At 39.2% G+C, this 21,159-nt stretch overlaps 1 protein-coding gene across 1 annotated transcript in view; it reads right to left on the bottom strand.

Moving 5' to 3' along the window:
* GRTP1 (growth hormone regulated TBC protein 1) overlaps nt 1–21,159 on the bottom strand; it is a 33,578-nt gene that overhangs the window by 2,837 nt on the left and 9,582 nt on the right. Inside the window, exons 4-6 of the mRNA XM_050333255.1 lie at nt 17,123–17,247; nt 15,272–15,368; nt 41–213 (exon numbers count right to left, since the gene is read on the bottom strand). Of these exons, the coding sequence (XP_050189212.1) occupies nt 41–213; nt 15,272–15,368; nt 17,123–17,247 (395 nt within the window). The remainder of the gene's footprint in view (nt 1–40; nt 214–15,271; nt 15,369–17,122; nt 17,248–21,159) is intronic.

Raw genomic sequence — 21,159 nt, 5'->3', positions numbered from 1 at the left:
TTATGAGGGTGTAGTAAAAGAAGTCTATGTTGCCAATTACCTCTACTGGAAGAATGTCAATGAACAAGCATATAAACCAGCGTGACACCACTAGGGTCCACATGACTCCATGTCTTTCCATCAGCTCTGCCACAGCTGGAACTTTCATTTTCACAAGTTCTCCAAGGACTTCCTGATCAGTTTTCAGGCCCAACATTGCAGGACTGTAATAATCTTGGAGAGAAGAAACCAAAATTCAGGAATCTGTGGACATGATCTTTTCATGCAATTGAAGAGAATGTTGTGTGCAGCTGAGTGTATAAAGGCACGGTGAGCCTATGAATCCCAAGGAGAAGTAAATTAAACCACACCACAGAGATCTCTGCACTGTGGTCATACAGTGCTTCTCTTTCAGCCAAGGCTGATCCTCTACACAAACACTTCATTCATGCCTACTGAAGTATCTTCTTTCTCTCTGATGTTTTTTGGCAATTCTCTCTTCTTTCCCAAGGAAGGATAATCTAGGTAGTTTTTAACTGCTAGCTTAAACTACATAAAGTTTTACTAATATTTAAACAGTTCAGTATAACCACCACCACCTCCTTCCCATGTTGGGGGGGCTGCACAACTCCCAGTCCACACAATACCCAGACAGGTAACAAAAATAAAAAAAAAAAAAAAACAAATAAACCAAGTCAAAACAACCTATAGCCTTTAGACTGGGTCCAGTCACAAACTGAAAATGTGAACTTCAAGATGTGTCAGCTGTGCAGGGGTATTGAAGGCCAGGTACCCCTTCTCCTAGAGTGTAACCTAGCCATTAATTTAGGAGTTTTTCTCTTCCTTTATCCAAGTCACAAAAATCCCACTTTTTGTAGAATAATTCTGAAAGGAAGTGAATGACAGATCCCTCAGACAACATCTCTTCATACTTAATTTACCTGCAAGACAGGGATTGAAATTAGACCTACATCTCCTACTCTTCTGGTCACTGCACTAGACCAGAAAATTCACAGTAACAACAGAGCACACTCTGGCTGTCACTCCACAGCCTGTTTGTCAGGATAAGCATTTTCATTACCAAAGTACAGACTGAATACCAAGCACCTCAGCTCTACAAACAAGTAGTTCAGGGTAGTCTTAAGGGAAGAAGAAGAAGATTGTTTCAGTTTATAAGAGTTCAAATGCCCCATCAAGAGACCAGAATTACACAGATGTTTAAGAAATTAATATTTTGGGTTTATATGTTGACAGAAACATTTAAGTTGAATTTGAAGGCTCCAGTCCTCGGAAGCAACCTTTGATGGTTCACTAGTGCTTTGCTGGCAAGACCTATGTTATTTTAACTTTATTTACAGGAAGAAGTCACTGGTAACACAAAGCACCTTTCTATGCCTTTTTTCCTTCACTGATTCTAGAAAGCTGCAATTCAGGTTTCTCTGTCTTAACTGGTTTCTGCCAAGGTTCCCACACACACATTGGCATAGGCCAATGGTTTATATGAAGGTGAAGGAATCAGAAAGAGCAAAGTCCATTTGCCTGAAATAATTTTAAGAAAACCTCCCAGTTCGACAAATAAGTTTAAAAATATGTCCAAATTATGCAGTACAGTTGTAACCATTTTAATTTCTGTAATGAAATCAAAAGAGCAGTTTAATACTCTACTCTTGTCTGTGTCAATGAATGATTTTCCTGAATAGACTTCCCACCCCACAACCTATTTGCTCGTCATTTGTCCTGTCCAAACTGCAGAAAATCTACAGGAGTTTTTAATGGCACTATGGAGCATTGCATTCAACCTTTAGGAATCCAGCTTTCTCTGTCTGGGATTCTTTTCTTTGTTCCCACTAAAGACTGATATGTAAAACTACTCTACAGAGTTAAGAGTCACAGCCATTATATACATTCCTTTTAACCATTTGCCTTTCAACTGCTTGTAGGGAAAGCTCTAAGAGCTAAAACACAAGTATTGCCATGAAAAAGTGTATTAAATCCAAATGGAGTTGTCACATGACTACCTCAAAGCCAACACAAAAACCTCTTTCTCCATATGTTGTGTTAGTGTTATGCTCATTTGTGAATTGCAATGCATTCATCAGCTGAGTAGACCTTTCTTTAAAATGCTTCTTTATTCTAAGTGAAAAACTAATCACATCTCAAGTAACAAATTACGAATAACAGAACAAGCCTTTTTACCTTTCCTACCCCTCCTCCTCCTCTCATACATCCAAAAACTTTTTTTTTTTTTTTTTGGTGCTCCTGAGATGTGTGAGCACTTAAAAAACTTCTTCAAGTTACCGCTGTTGAATGTCCTCCGGAGGAAGGACAGCAGCCCACTCGCTCTCTGCTCTGCTGCAATCATCCGATACGTGAAACCAACAGCAGCTGCTATTTTTAATTTGTACAGCAAAGCAAATGTCAGGATCTCAAGAACACAGCCGGACACCTACCCAGCCTTCTGAGCACTGGCAAGCAAAAAGTTAACAGAGAGGCAACGTGGATACATCACTGCGTGAATAATTGAAGCAGCCAAGAAGCTTTGGCGCAAATTAAAATTGCATTCGAGTCTGTTAGATTGTACTGCTGGACAGAAGGGAAGAAAAAGAACTATTCATCTATCTGGGGCAGCCTCCTGCCGTTCCTCGTGGAGCAGGAGAGGCTCCCATGTGCCCGGGGACACAGCACTGCAATGCTCAGCCCAGCGCCGCTGGGAGGAGTGATTAACGATTTATGCAAATACCAGTAACTGAGCAGCAGGGCTCCTCCAGGATATTGACTGCCACTTCGCAGCAGAAGTCAGGTTAAAAGAATCTATATCCAAGACGTTCTTACATGTAATTAACATGCAATTATAATCTCATCTTTATTTTACTGTATATACACTGAAATGTATACATTTTATGCATAAATGTAGCTAAATGTACATATCTAGAATGTATGTATCTAAAGTTAGCTCTTAGCATTTTCAAATCCTTCTGAGATATTTCTGGAGGACCCCATATTTGTGCAGAACTTGCCCATAGATCATTTACAAGGAACACCTTCCACAGTCCACATCTGGTTTCACTAAGGGAAAGTGATTCTGTAACTTGGTTCAGTGCCCAAGTAAGTTCAGTGCTTGGTAACATTTGCTTCAGTGCTTGGTAACATTTAACCTACATGGCTTTTCTATTCCCTTCTTATTTGCTAGAGATTCCCAGTCATTAAGGCTTCTGGAAATGTCCCCTCAGCAAAAATCCTGCAACATTGCTGCAAATGCTTCACTGTGTGCCCTATTTTCCTGATATTTTATAACCGCCTGCTCTGCCCAGAGTCCCTCCCTGAAGTCAAAAAGCCCTTGTTTATAAACAAACCTACACAAGACGACCTTTCCCACACACCACCAAAGTGTTTTTCACAAGATACAGTGCAGTCAATTATTTTTACTCACCTGCCATCAAAATACATTAGTTTTATGTCCCTTCCATATGTAGTCTTACAAATTATTTGACATTTCTAGATTTGCATGATCCACATTTAATTAGCATCTTAATTATTTTTCCCTCTCAACAATGTGGCAAAATACTGAGCAGTTGATGACCCAGAACTGACCTGAGTCCGTAACAGCTCCTAATCTGCCACTTACTAATTAAAAAGTAGGCTAATTATGTTGTATATCTGTTGATGTAGATTCGTTTATAGGAAAGTCCACTGACAATATCTTATTGCCCTGAAAAAACACATAGCTGGATTGCTTCCTTTTATTCTTCAAATTGTCAAATGGAAGTGATACTGTTAATTTTTAGGTGACCACACATACATTACTTCTCATCACACATCTTGAAGGCAACAAATATTCTGTTATCAATTATTATTGTATGATTAACTTATTACTAAATTCCAGAAAAATGCCTAGATGAAAACTAAGTTTCTCAATTTGCAACTGTGCTTTTTCAAGCTCCTGTAGACTGATCCTAGGCCTTCCATACTTTCCTCTCAGCTCTCCTTTGTGTTGCTTACCCGCATGCACCTGCTTTGCCTAGGCTATTGTTCTGAGCACCTGCCTATGGATTTTGTGTGCCTTGTTAAGTTTAGGAGTGCCTGAAAGTGCAGCAGAGGGCAATGTGGGCAGCACCCTGCATGGAATTCACCCCTCCTCATCAAAGTCCTCACCACAAACAGCAGCACCTCTGCTGGGATCATCATCATCTTCCTCTTGGAGTCAGACAGCTAACAGGAAAAGATGGATTCACCAACTGCCAGGTACTTGATTGCTACAGTACAACACAGGTGACGAGATGAAGGGACCTTTTTCCTTGTTCAAAGGGCTTTTTGTTACTAACACTGCACTGTGGCATCCAGTCACTGAGCTGGAAACCTGTTCTATCTCAGCAAATAAATATTCCTTAAACTACACTTCACTGTCTCCCTATCACAGTAATTAGCACCTCTCTGAATCCTACCAGGGTGTCCAGGACTAAGACATCCCTGTCTTCTTATGCTCCAGAGCAATAATGAGATTTGTAGGAAATGAGGATAAAGCTTGTTAGGGACTGTATGACCTTGTTCTCTGATACAAATAGATTAAGAGCTTCCAAAAATAAAAGTTTAAGAAGCAGTACTCTTATAGCCTTAAATTATCTCTACAAGTCAGAGCTGCAGAAGTTAAAAAAAGAATCCTTCAAGTCTGTTGTGCGTATGTCAGGTTAAATATACATACTCTTACTGGAAATAAATCCTTAAGTGTTACAGAAATACCCAAAACAAGACCTCAGTTCTGCTGCTTATGTCCCAGCATTTCTAACTATTAGTCCAGAGCTTACACAGCCCAGCCTGAGACAGGGTGACTTGTCTTGGTGATCCAAACCAAACTGAAAAATTAAAAATTAGCTGATTTAACTTTTCTCACAATCAAATGTTATGCAAAATGTTTTATTCATAAGAATGTGTTCATAAGGTCCTTGAGAGCTGTGTGTGTGTGATGAGGAGGATAACATTCTCTCTCCTCTCCAAACAGCAAAAATAGTTTCTTTTTATACCAACATGCAACATTCAAAAATGTCTCTTTGCTGGAGATGCACGTTACCATTTGCTACCAGACTTCACTGGAATCCAGAAGAGACAAACAGAGCAGGCCTAAGTGCTGGCAGGCAAAAATCAGAGGTTTCCATGAATAGAATTGGCCAACTTCATGAAAAGCACTCGGTTCTAGATTTTCTACATTTGAAGTCAAAACAGAAGCAGATTCCACCATGTGCATTTGTTGGATAAAAAAAATCTTTTCTAGTAATCCTTCACTTGAAAACATGACATTTTTCTTGTCTTCTAAGTATCTACATCATGAAGCTGGCATACAAAGCTGAACAACCTACACTGGGGAAGAAATCAGAAAGCCACAACAGGAAAAGGAGGAAACCCAGAAGTACTGCCAATTCCTTCTGCAGTATCAGGCCAGAGTGACCCCCTGCAGATGTCCTGGCCAGAGCAATATCCTGCAGATATGTGGTTAAATGGCAAGCTAAAAACTCTTAACTATGTTATTTTTAAAACATAAGTTCCAAATCCTCCAAGGAACTGAAAAAAAAAAAACCATTCAAACCCAAAACAGGCTCAACCCATATTTTATCTTTTCCTTCATCAAACCAAGCTGACCCAGAACTTCTGTCCTGTAGTACTGAACTCACACGAGAACCAGCAGTAGCTGTATCATCCACATTGAGATTACACAACATTTAGCATAAAAATATTTTGGGGAATAACTTACAACTAATACCTTTTCAGCAAGCACAAAAAGGCAGTGGTTGGTTGTTTCTACATTATCCCATCCCATCTGCCTGTATCCATCTTTTGCTTCTGGTCCCAAACTTGGAAAATGGATCCTGTGGAGCAGAAAGAGCCCTTTGGTTTCCCACTTCCATTTCACACAGCACAGGGGATTCTGAGCAGATGTAGTAGCTTCCTACCACTTGGAAATTGAAGAAGGATGCTCATTAATTAGGAAGACAACGGAAAGATGACATCCTTCCAAACACTACAGAAGGCAGAGATGAAATACAAAGAAACAAAGACTTCATTTGTAACCTCTCAGAGAAACAAACTGAAGTTAGCAGCAGGTTCAAAAGCACAAATGAAACTTTCAGACACTCTAGTTACAGAGAATAAAACTGGCTATGTTAATTGTTTATTGACATACCAGCTCTTATGTTCTGCTCAGTAGCAACATTTGCATCATTAAAAATTAGTCCAGTTTAAAGTTATACCTACCAAAACTCTCTCTCATACCTTAGATATAAATCTGAACAAAATACTGTTGGGCCAGCTCTCCTCTCTTCCCTCTCTCCCTTTTTTGTATCCGCTACCATTGGAATTGGAAAAAGTGGGGGTTTTTCACAGCATCACTTAGCTGACAGACACCAGGGGACACAGGGTATTCCCCACTCAGTTGTTTCCAAACAGCCTGGCTGGAACTCCAGTCATTGCACTCCCTGAATTGTGCCTGCCTGAAGAGTTGCATGCTTTGGAGAAATCTGCAGTTTACAGGGCTGGCAATGGCCCCAGGAGCCAAGGCTTTTAATTCACAAAACACTGACAGACTTATCATCAATTTCCTCAAATAGAGAGGAAATTCATGAACAAGCACTAAAAACTACAACTGCTTATCACGCCTGTTGAGAAAACAAAACAGAAAAAAAAAGTTTACAATTGTACAGTCAGTCTTAATGGCTGATAACTTTGGCTGAATAAGGATTCCTGGTTTTGTGCTTTTTAAATTCCGCCATGGGATTAGGAAGAATATTATCAGTTCACTGCACTGACAAGATTATTCTTAACACCTCAGCACAAAACACAGCATTTATATCCTCTCACACTTAAGAATAAGCCCAGTGTTACATTTTCTTCAGCTCTTTTCCAGAACACTTTAGTCACACCATAGGGACCACTGAGCACAGTACTGCAGACTGGGACAGATGCAGGCACCTTAAATTGAGAGCGGGAGCAACACATACAGTTCTGGCCTGGTACTGGAAGAGGGAAACCAATCCAACCCATCCTTCAGTCTGAAAAGAAGGGGAATGAAAGCCACAATCCTCTTAGTTAAAGCTTGAAGAAGCCAACAAGAGAATTAATTTTAATCTTGAAGTAATAGGTTTTCAAACTATAAGAGAAAAAAATTAGACTTCTCCACCAGCCATAAACTGGCACCTTAGTAAAGCGCTCAAGTCTTCTGAGCATAAAACACATGAAGCAGGCAGGGCTGTATTTCCCAGACACTTCTCTAAAAGTAAAGAGTCAGTTCTTGTACATTTAGGTAGACAAAAGTTACCACTGTACACTGCACATCATTTTCTTAATTTCCTCTACTCTCAAAGCACATCTCCTTCCAAACACATTCCTTATGTAGCCAACTTATGTGCATTTTACTGTATTTTGGAACAACACCAAAGCCTGCTGTCAGTGCTTCTTCATATTAATACATATTTCAAAAAACCCAACACTTAGAGTTGAGCAATTGAAAACAAACAAACAAACAACAACAACAAAAAAAAACCAACAAAAAAAACCAAAACACAAAAAACAAAACCATGATTTTGCAGTATCTTAGGTTGAAAACACAATAAATCCAGAGTAGGCACATCTTAACTCAGAAAAAGCCAAAGCAATCCTGGGACATATTAATTAGTGAGGAGAAGGTATTGTAATCTCTGTATATGACAATAGCAAAACTGAGGTTAGAAAACTGCATCCACTTACTCTGATACTCACATTTAAGGCAGGAGGTTGAAGTGGAAAGGCCATGAAAGAAAAGGTTATAAACACTACCAAGAAAAATTGATCTTTTTAAGGAACTTCTTTGTAGAATTTATAAAAGAAAAACGAAAAGCAAAGTTGACCACAAAGAAAACATGTGAGGCACTATGGGCTTTTCAGTACAGTAAGAGGAAGTCTTAAAAAGAAGTAATACCTACAAATTAAGACAAGGCAAATTCAAATAAAAACATAGCAAGGATTTTTACTAAGAGTGATTTATAGTTTGAGTACACTACTAGCAGTGGTCCCTGGGTCTCTCTTTCAAACCATGGCTACAACCTTTCATAAAGACAAGCTCTGGCCAAATGGGTCTGCTGCAGAGGCACTCAGCAGGGTTTGGGTTGGAAGGGACCTTGCAGATATCCTGGCTTGCCCTTGAACACTTGCAGGGATGTGGCATCCACACCTTCTCCAGGCAACATGTTCCAGTGCCTCACTACCTTCTGAGTAAAGGATTTCCTCCTAGCACCTAATCTAAATTTCCCCTCTTTTAGTTTAAAACCATTCCCTCTCATCCTATCACTATCATCTCCTCCTGTAAAAAGTTGCTCTCCACCTTTTTTAAAAGCTCCCTTTAAGTACTGAAAGGCCACAATGGGAGGAATTACTACTGTTTCCTCACCTGGCTTCTTGTATTGCAAATCCAGTTACCTTTCCAGTTTTATGAGTCTTGGTATTTTATACACAGTTTACTTCAAGCATATGAAGTATGCTGTGTATAAAATTTCACAGGAATTTATGAGTTAAAATACAAAACTGTATATTAGGATCTGCATTGAGCATGTATAACCCCATCATACATCTCTCAGCAATTACATTATGCGTCTTACTCTCAAAGTGACATATTCAGGTTTCATTATTAAAATTGCAATTGAACATGCAGAGCCCTGGCTGACCATCAGAAAGCAACCAAAAAAACCAAAAACCCACAACAGCTACGTGGAGTGAAATAAGCTACTCACTTTGGCTCTGTGCCTTTGCTGTGTTAATTCCACAGGTAAAACAGCACAATCTCTCTAACACAGAGATGGCTCTGTCAAAACTATTGTTTCAAAGTCACACATGCACATTAGTGCTTCCCCAACTACAGTCATTATCTAAAACTAAAAACCAAAATAGAACATCCCTTCAACATGGCTATTCCAATACAATATAAAGCATACATTCAGAAAGCCTTGTGCTTCGTGCCAAGGCTTGGCCACTAATTGGTTTTTACACATCCAAATAAAAGGTGGCCTCTTCTCCCAAACCCACACTTCTGTGTTTGTGCCACTCTACCTACATTCCTCCTTTTTATGTAGCCAGGGAATTCTACCTTTGATCAGTCCTGTAAGATTTCATCCGACAAGTTATTTTGCTGGTGGCTTTTGAAAGGTATGAAACTTTGATTTACTGGAGAGATAAACTTGCAAATACCTCTGCCTGCATAGAGAGCCAAAGGCTGCAGTCCCACCCAGAGTAGCACCATGGAAGGCCTACTGAAGATATTTCAACATAGCCAAATTACATCAGTAGGCGGCTTGCTCATCAGAAGGAAAGAGTCATACTTGACTTTTTTTGGTGGAATAGGCTCTGCTTTCAGTGTAAATACAGCCATAGCAAGGAATACAATATTTTCAAACACTATGGGTGCTTTTGCTGCATGACTGAAACTTAGTGTGTTTCCTCACAAAATTGAGGCTGACAGCATGTATATCCTTGTCATATACAGCAAACTTCTGTTTCAGACAAAACTGAGAGATTTCTACCCAGCCACCTAAAGCATACCTATTAAATAATGGGATTTTTCTTATATTGGTGAGGTTTGTGACTGGAGGGGAAGAAAGGGGATATGATACATCAAATTAATAAAATATTTCAAAGGTATGAATACATATATAACTTTAAAGATAAAAACCCCCCATCAGTTACTGATTTTCTGGTTGCTCAAGTCTCAGAAATCTCCCAGCAGTTTAGATTTACAAGTAATGAGCATTTCAGGCTTATCACAGTTTCTAAATACAGGCACATGACTCCTTCAGTCCACCTTCAGCTTAACAGGACACTGCATGCTTAATCCCTAGGTAAATTTGACTGACCTCTAATGTTCAAAGATTAATGCTCTCATCATGGCTGGTGGTTAACAGTAAAACATGATTGAGTCACATATTTCAAAGCTCCTAATTATTCAGCCAACCAGCCAAACATTCCTGTCTCCTAGTAGTATCTGGAGTAGATATCCTCCAGAGGTGTGCACCACTACGGCTTCACAGGCAGCCACAGAGGAACTCTAAGGATGAGCAAGAATTCTGCCAGCCCATGGCCCTGTAGATAAGTGCTGCCAGAGGAGGAAGATAAGCAAACAGCCCACAACTGATCAATCTCCTGAAATTTTCTGGGGTTTGGGGGCTATAAAAAAAGCTTGGTTACCAAACTCTACTTTGCAAACACGATGTTGCGTATGTCACACATAGCCTTGAAAGGAGTTTTCCACACCAAAGCATATGCCTGTGGTGTTCAGGTGTTCTCTGTGAAAGGACATGCTTTTCATCACAACAGTCCCCACTGCAGGCTGCAAATTCAGCTCAGTTCAGGTCAAGCAGTGATTTTACCCACACGGCTAAATAAAATGCTTCGTGTGAAACAGTTCTACTCCCCTTTCAAGATGCAGGTCTTAAAAGACAGCTGCAAAGCCAGTTCTGCATTCTGAGGTTCCCTGGCAATACCCAATTAAGGTATTTAAATAAATTAAATATAACAAAATAAATACATGCTTAACTGCAAATAAAAGCAAACAGTCTAAATAAAAATTCTTCATAGGTTAGGACAGCATTCTGCATTTCTCCAGCAGTCCTCCCCTTCAAACCTGGAAGTCTGTATCATGGGACTTTAAAGAATGTTGTAACATGAATCACTCCAAAGAGAAGGATATGCCAGAGTTTGATATGCAGCTATGGTATCGTTCAGTTAAAATATTCATGTCTCTTACTATGCCTAACCCTCTTGTGCAACAGTACCTGCAAGTCTCTGGTTGATACCACTGCAAACCATAGAGAGCTCAACAGAAGTGTGTTGATACCCATTATCTCAGCATGCAGACATTTGCTTTCTCCAGCAGTCACCAGGCTATTCAGCACCTTGTGTCCTTGCAGATGATGCCAGTTAGTTCAGTGCAGTCCACTACTTTAGGGACTATTTCATCGTTCAAAACTCTGTTCTTATTTTTAATAACTGATAAACAACGAGGCAGTACACGTGAGTAAATAAATTTTAAAACAAAAGGCTGAAAAGCAGCTGGCTGAAGGAAGGTTGTCAGACTGATCCTTGAAGAATGCTAAACCTCATGTAAGATTTTTATTTAGAACATTGGAGAAAAAGAAAAAGCTGGTATTTGTTAACAATCCCAAACTAAGAGATACTGTCTCATGCCAACACATGAGGCCCAACAGAATAATATAATGAAAAGATTGGAGTAAGAGACACATGATATTTAAAAACAACAAGAATGTGCAAATAAAGTTTAGTGAAAAGGTGTTATGAATTCTTATTCACTGTGTAAAAAACATCTGTTCACAATGAGAGAGGAGCAATAGCACATGCATTATTACAGAGATCACAAATAAAAACCAAAGCGCCACAAGGGAAAAAAAGGGAGGTAATACAGTTTTTCTGTTAAATAAAAGACTTTCTGCTGTGAAAAGAGCCACTGCACAAGGCACTTGGTGATTTTCCACTTGGGAAAAAAAAAAAAAAAAAAGAAAGGGAAGGTGCCATTGTGATCAAGTTTCAAAAAAAATTTTAAAAAAATTAATTCTGATCAAAACTGGAACAAGCATGCAAAATAATTATTAAGCTAAAATGGGAACAGAGAAGAGTTTCATGCAAGAGAAAAGTTTGACTGCTGTAGCTTAGTGAGAAAAAACATAAAATTAATTGACTGTACCCTACAAATACATGAAGAGCAAGCACAAAAGGGGACCTTTTCAACCCTAAAAGTCAGCATTGACACAAGACTAGAAGGATATAAAATTTGCTATGAACAAGCTAGTGCAGAAATCATGAGACCTCTCTAACTACTGGAGGAGTAATCTACAACTAGTTTTCAGTAACTCCATTATAATAGTCCAGTAGATTAATTACAGCTTGATAAAACACTGCTGCTTTGAGGCTGAGAACCACTGCAGGGGGGTGGAGGGAGGGGATTTATTCTGCTGTATATAAGCACAACTGACATGCTAAAGTGAGAACAAACTGTCAAGTTTTTCTTCTCTTAAACTCACCATTTAATCACAAATATGTAAGCCATGACAAATATACTCCTTAAATTACATCCTGAAGTACCACATTTAAAAGGTCCCACCTCCATGGTACTTTCTAAAGCAATCTCCCCAGTATTTCCTCGACAGAACATAAAACATTTCTCAACGAGAGTCAGAGCAATGAACAGGACAGAAACTTGAGCTATGCTGAGTACAAACTGCAGGCACATGCACTCTGAGTTTGAATTGAATCCACACTGCTTCTTGTGGGCAACACTGTCTGCTCCAGCCATCTGTTTGAATGAGCCTGGGAATAAAAACAAACTTGGTAACACCCAAAACTTCAGTTAAACAAATAATTCTCTCTCTCCTTGCTGTGTTTAAATGATATGCTCCTAATCCCTCCAAAACCCTGGCTGAGCAGCTGACAGGCTGTTCATGGGCTTGCCTTCAGCAGAATCAGGAACTTTCTGGCCTCAACCAGCCGTACCCAGCAATGCTACGTTCAGGCAGAGGAATGGCATGCACACAACTCCACATGCCAACAAACCAAACCCCAATTTTTGCTGGCTCTCTCTTCCAGCTGTGCTAACTCCATTCGGATGTAACAGAACAATTCAGCCAGAAAACCTCTACTGATGGGCTCCCATTCTCTGTCACCTCCCCAGAATGCTCCCATCTGTCACACTGTGCATTTTCCAATCAATGACATTGATCTGTGGCTGGCTCAGTTCATCTGCTGACCAAACGACCACTCGCAGCATCAAGGTACTGGAGCAGCTGTTTAATGTAATTAAATGTGTGTGGGCAGGGGAGGGAGCATCCACAGGGACACTGCAGAGGGCAGGGAATGGTCTTCTAAACTGTCCTAAATCACCACTGGCAGCAACAGAACACACTCGAAAACTAGAACATGACCTGGAGGCGTATTTGTTGCAATGACAGGGGGGAAAACATGGAGATTATAATGTAAACAGATCAAGAAAAGAGCATCCACAATGAAACTAATGGAAAAACCTTGGTCAATCAAATTGTTAGCAGCCAACAAAAATTATTGCTAATTTTTCCTCTGAAGATCTAGAAAATATACAGTGCTTCTCTGCTTTCCTGACAAATAACTGTATGGCTTTAAAACTGGAATGTGCTGTACCTTGCACTAGTAACAGAAGAGTAGTAACTACTTAGCCGAGTAAGTTCCTTTATTAATACAGTCTGTCTGATTCTCTCACATAGGCACACACAATATTTCACTGAAATTATGCCAGTTATCTTATCCATCACGCTTTTTATTTTATAAATACACAAATCAAGGACGATATAGGAGGGTGGTGAGAATATAAAAATATTTTTTAAAATGTTACAAGTTTCTTCTCATCACCAATGCCACTTCCCTACGATAAATTCAACAGCTAAGAGGGAAAGATAAGAGCAGCTTTTATCACTTAAGTATCAACAAAGCATAGAAAAAAGATATACAAGAAGAACTGAAGGTTTTATGACAAACTGAGTTAAGTTCCCTACCAAAAACAATGAACGTAAAATTCTGACTCTACTTCTCTTGCCTCAAATAAAAACATATAAGAATACTGAGGAGATTAACAGCAAAAGTTTTCACACATCACTTCACAATGAAGACTTGCCTTTTACTGAGGGCCTTATCCTTCGCACAGTGGTGTCAAAGGAAAGACATCCACCCATGTCAGCCAGAGGCAGGTCATATGGCAGACAGCAGCCCTGTCTCCTACCTGTTTGCACAGCTTGCAGCTCTCAAGGCAGAGCAAAAGCAACAGGCAGTTGATTTCTTTAGACTATTTTTATAGCTTGAAAGTAAACTTCAAGGCTGCAAAATGTCAAATATTTGCAGATCAATTCAACTACTCATAGCACTCCCTGCCTGCCTCTTCTTTTTCAGTCTGGAAACAAAGTCCACCCACCCTGCTCATTCACAAGGAAAATCCAAGTTCCTACATGGTGGATTCAGTGTAAAAGATAATTTCTTACAGTAATTCAAAAGCATGAAAAGACTCTCTCAGCTCTTCCTCCTTATTTCTAAAATACCTTTCTGTTAATAAGAGAACAAAAATTATACCTTTTTTGTTTGTTTGTTTAACCTTAAACAGGAAAAGAAAGAAGGAAAAACGAAAGTATCAACCTTGATGTCCTTGACCAGCATTTACTGACAGTATAAAACTGAATTCCACCTCCAACCATTTGAGATAAAGATCTGTGCAAAAGCAAGACTGGGCCAATAAGGAATTAGTCTTCCACTTCCTATTAATCTTCCAATTAGACTTTCCACCTACATTACAGGTGTAGCTGTAGACAGTCCTGTGCAATGCTAATAGGAAATCATGTTGAAACCATTCACCCTCTGTAAATAGGTCTCAAGAAAGAACATTCCCAAATGTATTTCATAGGAGTATAAAACACAGCTGTGCCTGATCCCTTTTGGTTTTAAACTACCTCATATGCAGTGAGGTTCAGCTTATATGTGGGACAAAACTGATCGTGTAAACACCTCCTGCAAACCCAGAGATCCAGGCAAGGGAACCCAGAGAGCTACTGAACAGACCAGATGCAGATCCTGTCTATAGCTGAGGGTGTGCTGAATTTCCCTCTGGACTCTATTGACCAGCCTGGCTAGATCACCATGGATTGTAACAGAGCCCAAACAAGAACTTCCCATACAGACAGGAATTTTGACATTTGTTTGCTTTGTTGCAAAATCAGGGTTTAAAGTTTCCAAGAAATTTCCACTCAGAAGAGGGAGACACAGCAGGAACTACCACCATCTTGTCAAAAACCTCTGAAGAAAGCTCACATTGCCTCCTGCTGGGACACTGGGAATTCCTACTTCAGGCTCAGTGCTTAAACTGTGCACATCTCCCATCTCCGTTCTGGTCTGCCACCACTGCCTGTGTGTTGCGTTACATTCCTGCAAACAGAAGCGCCAAATCCAGATACCTTTCCAAGCCCTGTTCCCCAGCTTCATACTGACAGAGGAAGACACCTACCTAACAGATATAAGTAAGAAGTTAGAAGAAAGAGTGTAAATTAATATAAACCTAAACCACTGCATCAAAACTAAAATCTGACCAGAAAACATGGGCAAATTTTGCCTGTGTGCTGTGTTTCCAGGACCCTAGAAAAGTCTTCAGTCCAGGCAAGTCCATTTTAACATCTAAACCCTCTAAAACTGGAGAAGAAGGCAAAAATAAACACCAAGGTTCGATACATGAATACAACTATTCATGTTTTTAGCATACCAGGCAATATTCTTCCAATAAGAGCATCTAGCAACCAAAAGGACTCCTCTTCATTCTTTGTAATAAGAATCAAGTATCCAGCAATGAAGTTCATGCCCTGAAACAAAAAAAAGGGTTTTATGTACACACTTATCTTAACAGTTTCTAGTTTATTTCTTTTGATTAAGGGCTAAGTTACTACAATTCTATGAAGTGCGCGTGTTAAGTAAAATCTAGTAATGGAGGCCACTGGTTGAGTAACCTGTTAAACCTGCGTGACAACAGCTAACAAGAATTATTAACCAAGATCAAGGAGAGGAAAATTAAAAGTTTAGTAGTCTACACTTCACTTCCAATTTTTTTTTTTTTTTTTTTTTTTTTTAATTCCAAAACCCTGGCCCAGTGGAACTGAAAACTGCTTTGATCAGAACCAAAACACAGCTGTATTAGAGGAGCAGTACAAACAACACATCACACCTGCAGGTAGACAGTGAGGCTACAGGAGGAGAATGCATGACCCAAACACTCTTTAAAGTTGCAGTTCCAGCGGCTTTTACAAGCTGTTGCTGCTTAACTCATCCAAAGGCTATATACAAACTACTTGCTCCAGTACATATAACACTGATCCTCTGAGGAGACCAAACATGCAAAGAAACCATATAAAGGTTCTTTTATTCTTCTTCTTTCATTAGCCCATTAAACAGTTAATGTACCAAAACATTTTAGGAACAATTTGACATGTATTTTGAGTAGAAGCTACCATGGTTTAGAAGCTGTGTATGTGTTATGTTGTGTATAACCACCTCTATACAGGAGCCTGACACTTGCAAAAGTGAGTCTTCATAATTCTACCCCTTCTGTTATTATAAAAATATTTAAATTATATTTTAATAAATACATATTTCTGAAAAGTAATAAAGATCACTCATCTTTTGAAGAATGGGAATAAACTGCTTGGGATACACAAAAAGATTTTTTTTTAGTGACTTCAGTGTAGGTTTAAGTCCTCCTAAGTCTCCTTCTCTCCAGACTTCAATAAATACTACTCATATTCTTTTAACTTCGGAGCAGTTGTATTTACTGTACTAACTTTCTTAACTAACAAGAGGTATATGTTAGCACACACATCCTTGCTGAGGAAGGGGAGGAAAAAGGAGAGGACTTAAGTGAACTGAAAACATACTCTGTTCATGACAGTTCCCACTTCTTTATGATCCTTAAAGATTGCTGCTTTTTTTCTTGACTGTCAGACTGTCATGAATCAGCTTTTATCTTCTTTGTGTCCCACAGGAAACTTTACAGTACTTGACAGGGACAACAGAAGCTTTTCTGAGCTGCCATCAAAGCAGTATCAGATTGAACTTAAAAGAAATTTTCTTCCTAGTTGCCTTATCTATACTGGGAGACTGGCACCAAATAAATGCTACCAACCTCCAATTACATGATGTCACATTAACGTTGGTCTTTCTGTATTTTGAAAGACATGACAGTGAAAACAAAGGAAATTGCGATCTCATGATGCTTTGTACATACCAAGGACTGTTTTGGGAAAGATGGCAGGAGGGAGGAAGGGGGAAAAGTAACCTCATTTCCCCTTCCTCTCCAAAGCAACTGATCTTGGTATAGCCATGCATGATAAAATACTTTACAAATGGAGCCAAATTTGATCCAGCTAGCTATGAAACCGGCCATGGAGTAACTCATGAGGACGTTTGAATTTGCCTGAAGCAATTTATACCCCACTCCCCTCCCCCAGAGCAATTTTAGAAACAGAAATAGTTTGTGGATGTGCTTCTAAAAAACACAATCAAATGGACAAGAACAACAACCACGCTGAAATGCAGTACTGTCTAAAGAACAGTGACTACATACCTGACAATATCCTACTGCCTTATTATGATGCCCATATGCTACCAACACGTTGTAGAGTGCATGCTGCAAACATGGATCAGCAGTTTTGCGGAATTTTACATTATCTGGAAATGTTCTGTTCATGTCTAGACAAAAGGAAAAAAAGACCAAAATTAAGAGCTGTTCCATCTTTCACTTTCCAAATAACTTCTACAGCTTTTCTGAAACACAACTGAAGCTTCACTATGGTTCATGGAACTGTTGTTTGGGTGGATTAATTTTAAGAAACAGCTTTACCTCCATTTTGGCTAAAAGGACACTTGCATTCAAGGATAATCTATTCCTAGAAAGAATAAGCCTATTAGTGTACAGAAACCAATTTCAAGCAGGCCTAAAGAAATTCTCCTGCAGATTGGACTCTCTCAATATCTGACTGCAAAGGCTTAAATGAAAGCAAACCAGGTATTTAGACTGACAGGAACAAAACATGCCAAAGGTATCAGTCAAGAGGCATGAAATGAGCTGTGCTTCTGGGAAAGTATAGTCTCCCAACAAATCAGATGAATTTTCAATTGACTTATTCACTGAACTGCTACCAAACAGTCCCAAAGAGCTAAAAAAACAGCCCTGCAGCTGGTGACTTCCACTTAAAAAACACTTTTTAAAAGTCAATTTTTCTCCATGATGAGAAGAGTTGTCTTTTCATCGGGGCAAGATCATTGAGAAGGAGAGCGATTTTCTATATCCAGACAGCAGAGCACATTCCTATATGCTTCAATCTTAGTCCTTAACCAAGTACGGATTATGGAATTACTGACATTGCCAACCATTAATTTCTTTCAGACCAAACCTGAACAGTAGGACTAATCTCTCCATATAAAGGTCTAAAAATTAGACATACAAGTTTGAGCTATTCACTCCAAAACACCCTTTAGTTGTTGGAAAGAAACAGGCAGAGTTAATTTTTGGCCTGCTTCAGTCTATAAAGGGAGAATCCAAGTCCAGACTTGTGCATTTGATTTTTGAACAGGATTTTTCCCCCCAACTTAAACTTCTATAGGTAACTTCAGAGATTTTCAAAACCCAAGAGTTATTAATAAAATATGAATAGTTGCTTGGGTTATATTTAACAACAACAAAACCAAATTGGGTTAAAGTTAAAAACAAAATTCAGGAACAGTACCTCTATACAGATCTCCATGTCCTAAGAATTATCACTTCTTATCAGCCTTTTCTGGCATAAAGGAAGAAGTCTGTTACAGCTTTGACACAAAGTTCAGCTGGAAGCAACTAAAGGAAGAAAGCTCCCCAAAATCACGAGGAGCGTAATGGAAGTCACAAGCATTAAGATGTTGTCACACTAATCTCTATTTCTTCCTTTTAAAGTGAACAAATAATTTACAGGAAAATATTTCACTTCACCTCTCATGTGACTGAAAAGAAAAACACAAGGGGAAAGACAACTTTTTAAGAGGACCTGAACAGCAAACAGTTACAGCATAAATAGATTTGTTTCGTTTCTTCTTGGTAGGAATAGCAGCATAGTATTTGCATAATAAAAATTTACTGCTTATTAAAGTATATGCTGGGTGCTACAGAAAATACTAATGGTAACATTTTAGCCATGACTCTTCTCCTCAGCTATACAGACCAAGGGTGAGGGGGGAGTACAAAAAGCCTGTCACATACAGAGACTACTCAAACTGAACTCATCTGTCACTTTACAAGGAAGGCCTCCAGTTGAGAGAACTGGCTCGGTGTTTTCTGATTGCAGAGCATGTTTTTCCCACAAGGACTGGGGGAAGTCTTCCCTAGTTCTATGAAGGATTTAAAATTTTCCTTTATATTTAGTAACAGTATTTTAGTTGAGTGGGAGGGACAGAGAGAAAAACCAGATACAAGAGCTAGAAGGCTTTGTCCTTAACAGCAGATACGGGGCATGGTCTCACAGGTGCACACAAACCATTACATTTTACCATACTGTAAGACAACGGTCAGAGATGACTTGCACCAAGTGGCAGGAACAGGCAAGAGCTGTTCATGTGGCTTCGGCACTTACACAAACTTTACTACACCTGTTCCAGAGGAGACTTCCAAACACCACTTCCTCACGCTCTGCACAGACCACCCTCTGACCTGTTACCCACTAATCTGCTTCATTCCTAATAGACATTGGTGTTCAAAGGAACACAGCATCAAACTAGTCCAGTTGCGAGGGGGGGGGGTGTATATTAAAAACTAATATATATTAAAAATAGATATATTTTTTTAAATTAGAATTCTTTTCAAGCAGGGAAATGAACATTAGAACTTTATACTGCTAGATAAATCTTGTCACTGTAGGCAGATCTGTTTATAAACAAACGAAGTATGGGAGCACAGAATCAGCAAGAAGGCCACAAAGAAGTCCACATTTATCTCAGAAACTCTGCAAACATCAGATAACCTGAGACTAGGAAAAACATTCTGAGGAAGTATCACTACAGACTTTACTCTTCCAGTTCTCCCTTTAGCTGTTCTGGTAGATCAAAGACCAGAGGAGGCAGCCATTTGGATATGACCTGATATGGCTCCTCTCACGGAGAGCCAGAAAAGCTCACACTGCTGTTCCCCTTGCTCTTACATGGTTAAATGCCCTAAACTCATGTGAAAATTCCCAACCTTCACTAATTGTTTAACATTCAGAGAAGCTTATTAATGCTTTGATAATAAAATATTTCCTGTCTCCAGTGAAATGGCAATGACCATTGTTTGAATTACTTTTCTGAACCCATCATAAACTCAACTAAGCTCCTGCAACTACCACCACACAGGCAGATCCTTATGCCAGCAGTCACACAGCACAGCACAGGCTCAGAGGGCTCACTGAAAAATATCAGACCTTGGGTTTCATAGCCCCTACAACTCCTCCTCATGAAAGACAGAAGTAGAAACGCAGATATTAGCTGCACAGACACACCTACTCTGATATTCAATGGCCCAGCCTAAGGGGAGATTACTGCAAGGAAGATACGACAACTTACACTCCAGCCTTTTTGTAACCAGCACGTAGCTGTGAATTAGCAGGGCAGCCACTTTTCATCCTGCCAACATCATTTGTCCTACTAAACTTTACTATAATAGGACATGAATAGCAAAGAATAGTAGGAATGCATGCCCTTCTAAACGTGCACACAAATGAAAACATGAAAATTTCCATCAAAATTTAAAGACCTGCATTCTCTAAACTCTTGTTTTTACGCTTGGAATAAGAAGCCTGCTTTCTCCTATGTTTCTCTATTTAAAAAAAAAAAAAAAAAAAGGTTTAAATAGCAAATACCATACTAAAAAAAAAAAATCAGCAATAAAGTTCATCAGTTAAGCATCAGGAAGTTAAAGGGCAAAACTGGTGAAAGAACAGATTAAAGATTTAATTAGCTGAAAGACTTCTGTTGCTATTACTAATCAGACTTTTCTTTAAAGATTATATCACTTCTTTACACAGTCTACCTTGCCTTTTTTAACCTGATTATACCCCATTAAAGTCTATCCCAGATGAAAACAAGTCCCAAAAATACATGAAAATTGTTTGGAGCTTCTGGGCACGTAAAAGAAACAGGACACACTGGCTCTTACGTGTTTTCGACTGAATTTGAAATAAAGTCTTTCATTGACCTTGTCTCCTGCCCCTCCCCTGGAAAAAAGTGTTGTTGCTGTTCCCTTGTTTTTAAACCACAGCATTGTGCTGGGCTGTAACTTTACAGCTGGAATGTGGGAATAAAGCACATTTGTGTGGAAACTGCAACCGTGAAAAGTGAACAGCATAGGATTCCACATCTTACCTTAGTCTACTGTTAGAAACAACTACAGTAATGGGAAAACAAGAGGCAAAACCAAAATCAATGTCAGACAATAATTCAAACTGAAACAGTTCTCAGCTAAATCACACTATAAAATTTGCACAGTCATCAGGAGTACTGAATTCTTTAAGCACATTAAACACAAAGTTTCCATTCACCTTAAGTACTTTGTTCCTTCTATCATTCCTATGTTCACGTTGTTTCTTCCTGTCTAAAGAG

This window comes from Myiozetetes cayanensis, unplaced genomic scaffold, assembly GCF_022539395.1.
Source record: "Myiozetetes cayanensis isolate MyiCay16 unplaced genomic scaffold, myiCay2020 scf5-8, whole genome shotgun sequence".
Lineage (NCBI taxonomy): Eukaryota > Metazoa > Chordata > Aves > Passeriformes > Tyrannidae > Myiozetetes > Myiozetetes cayanensis.
The sequence above is the reverse complement of the archived record's forward strand: the minus strand, read 5'-3'. Positions and strand labels throughout refer to the sequence as shown.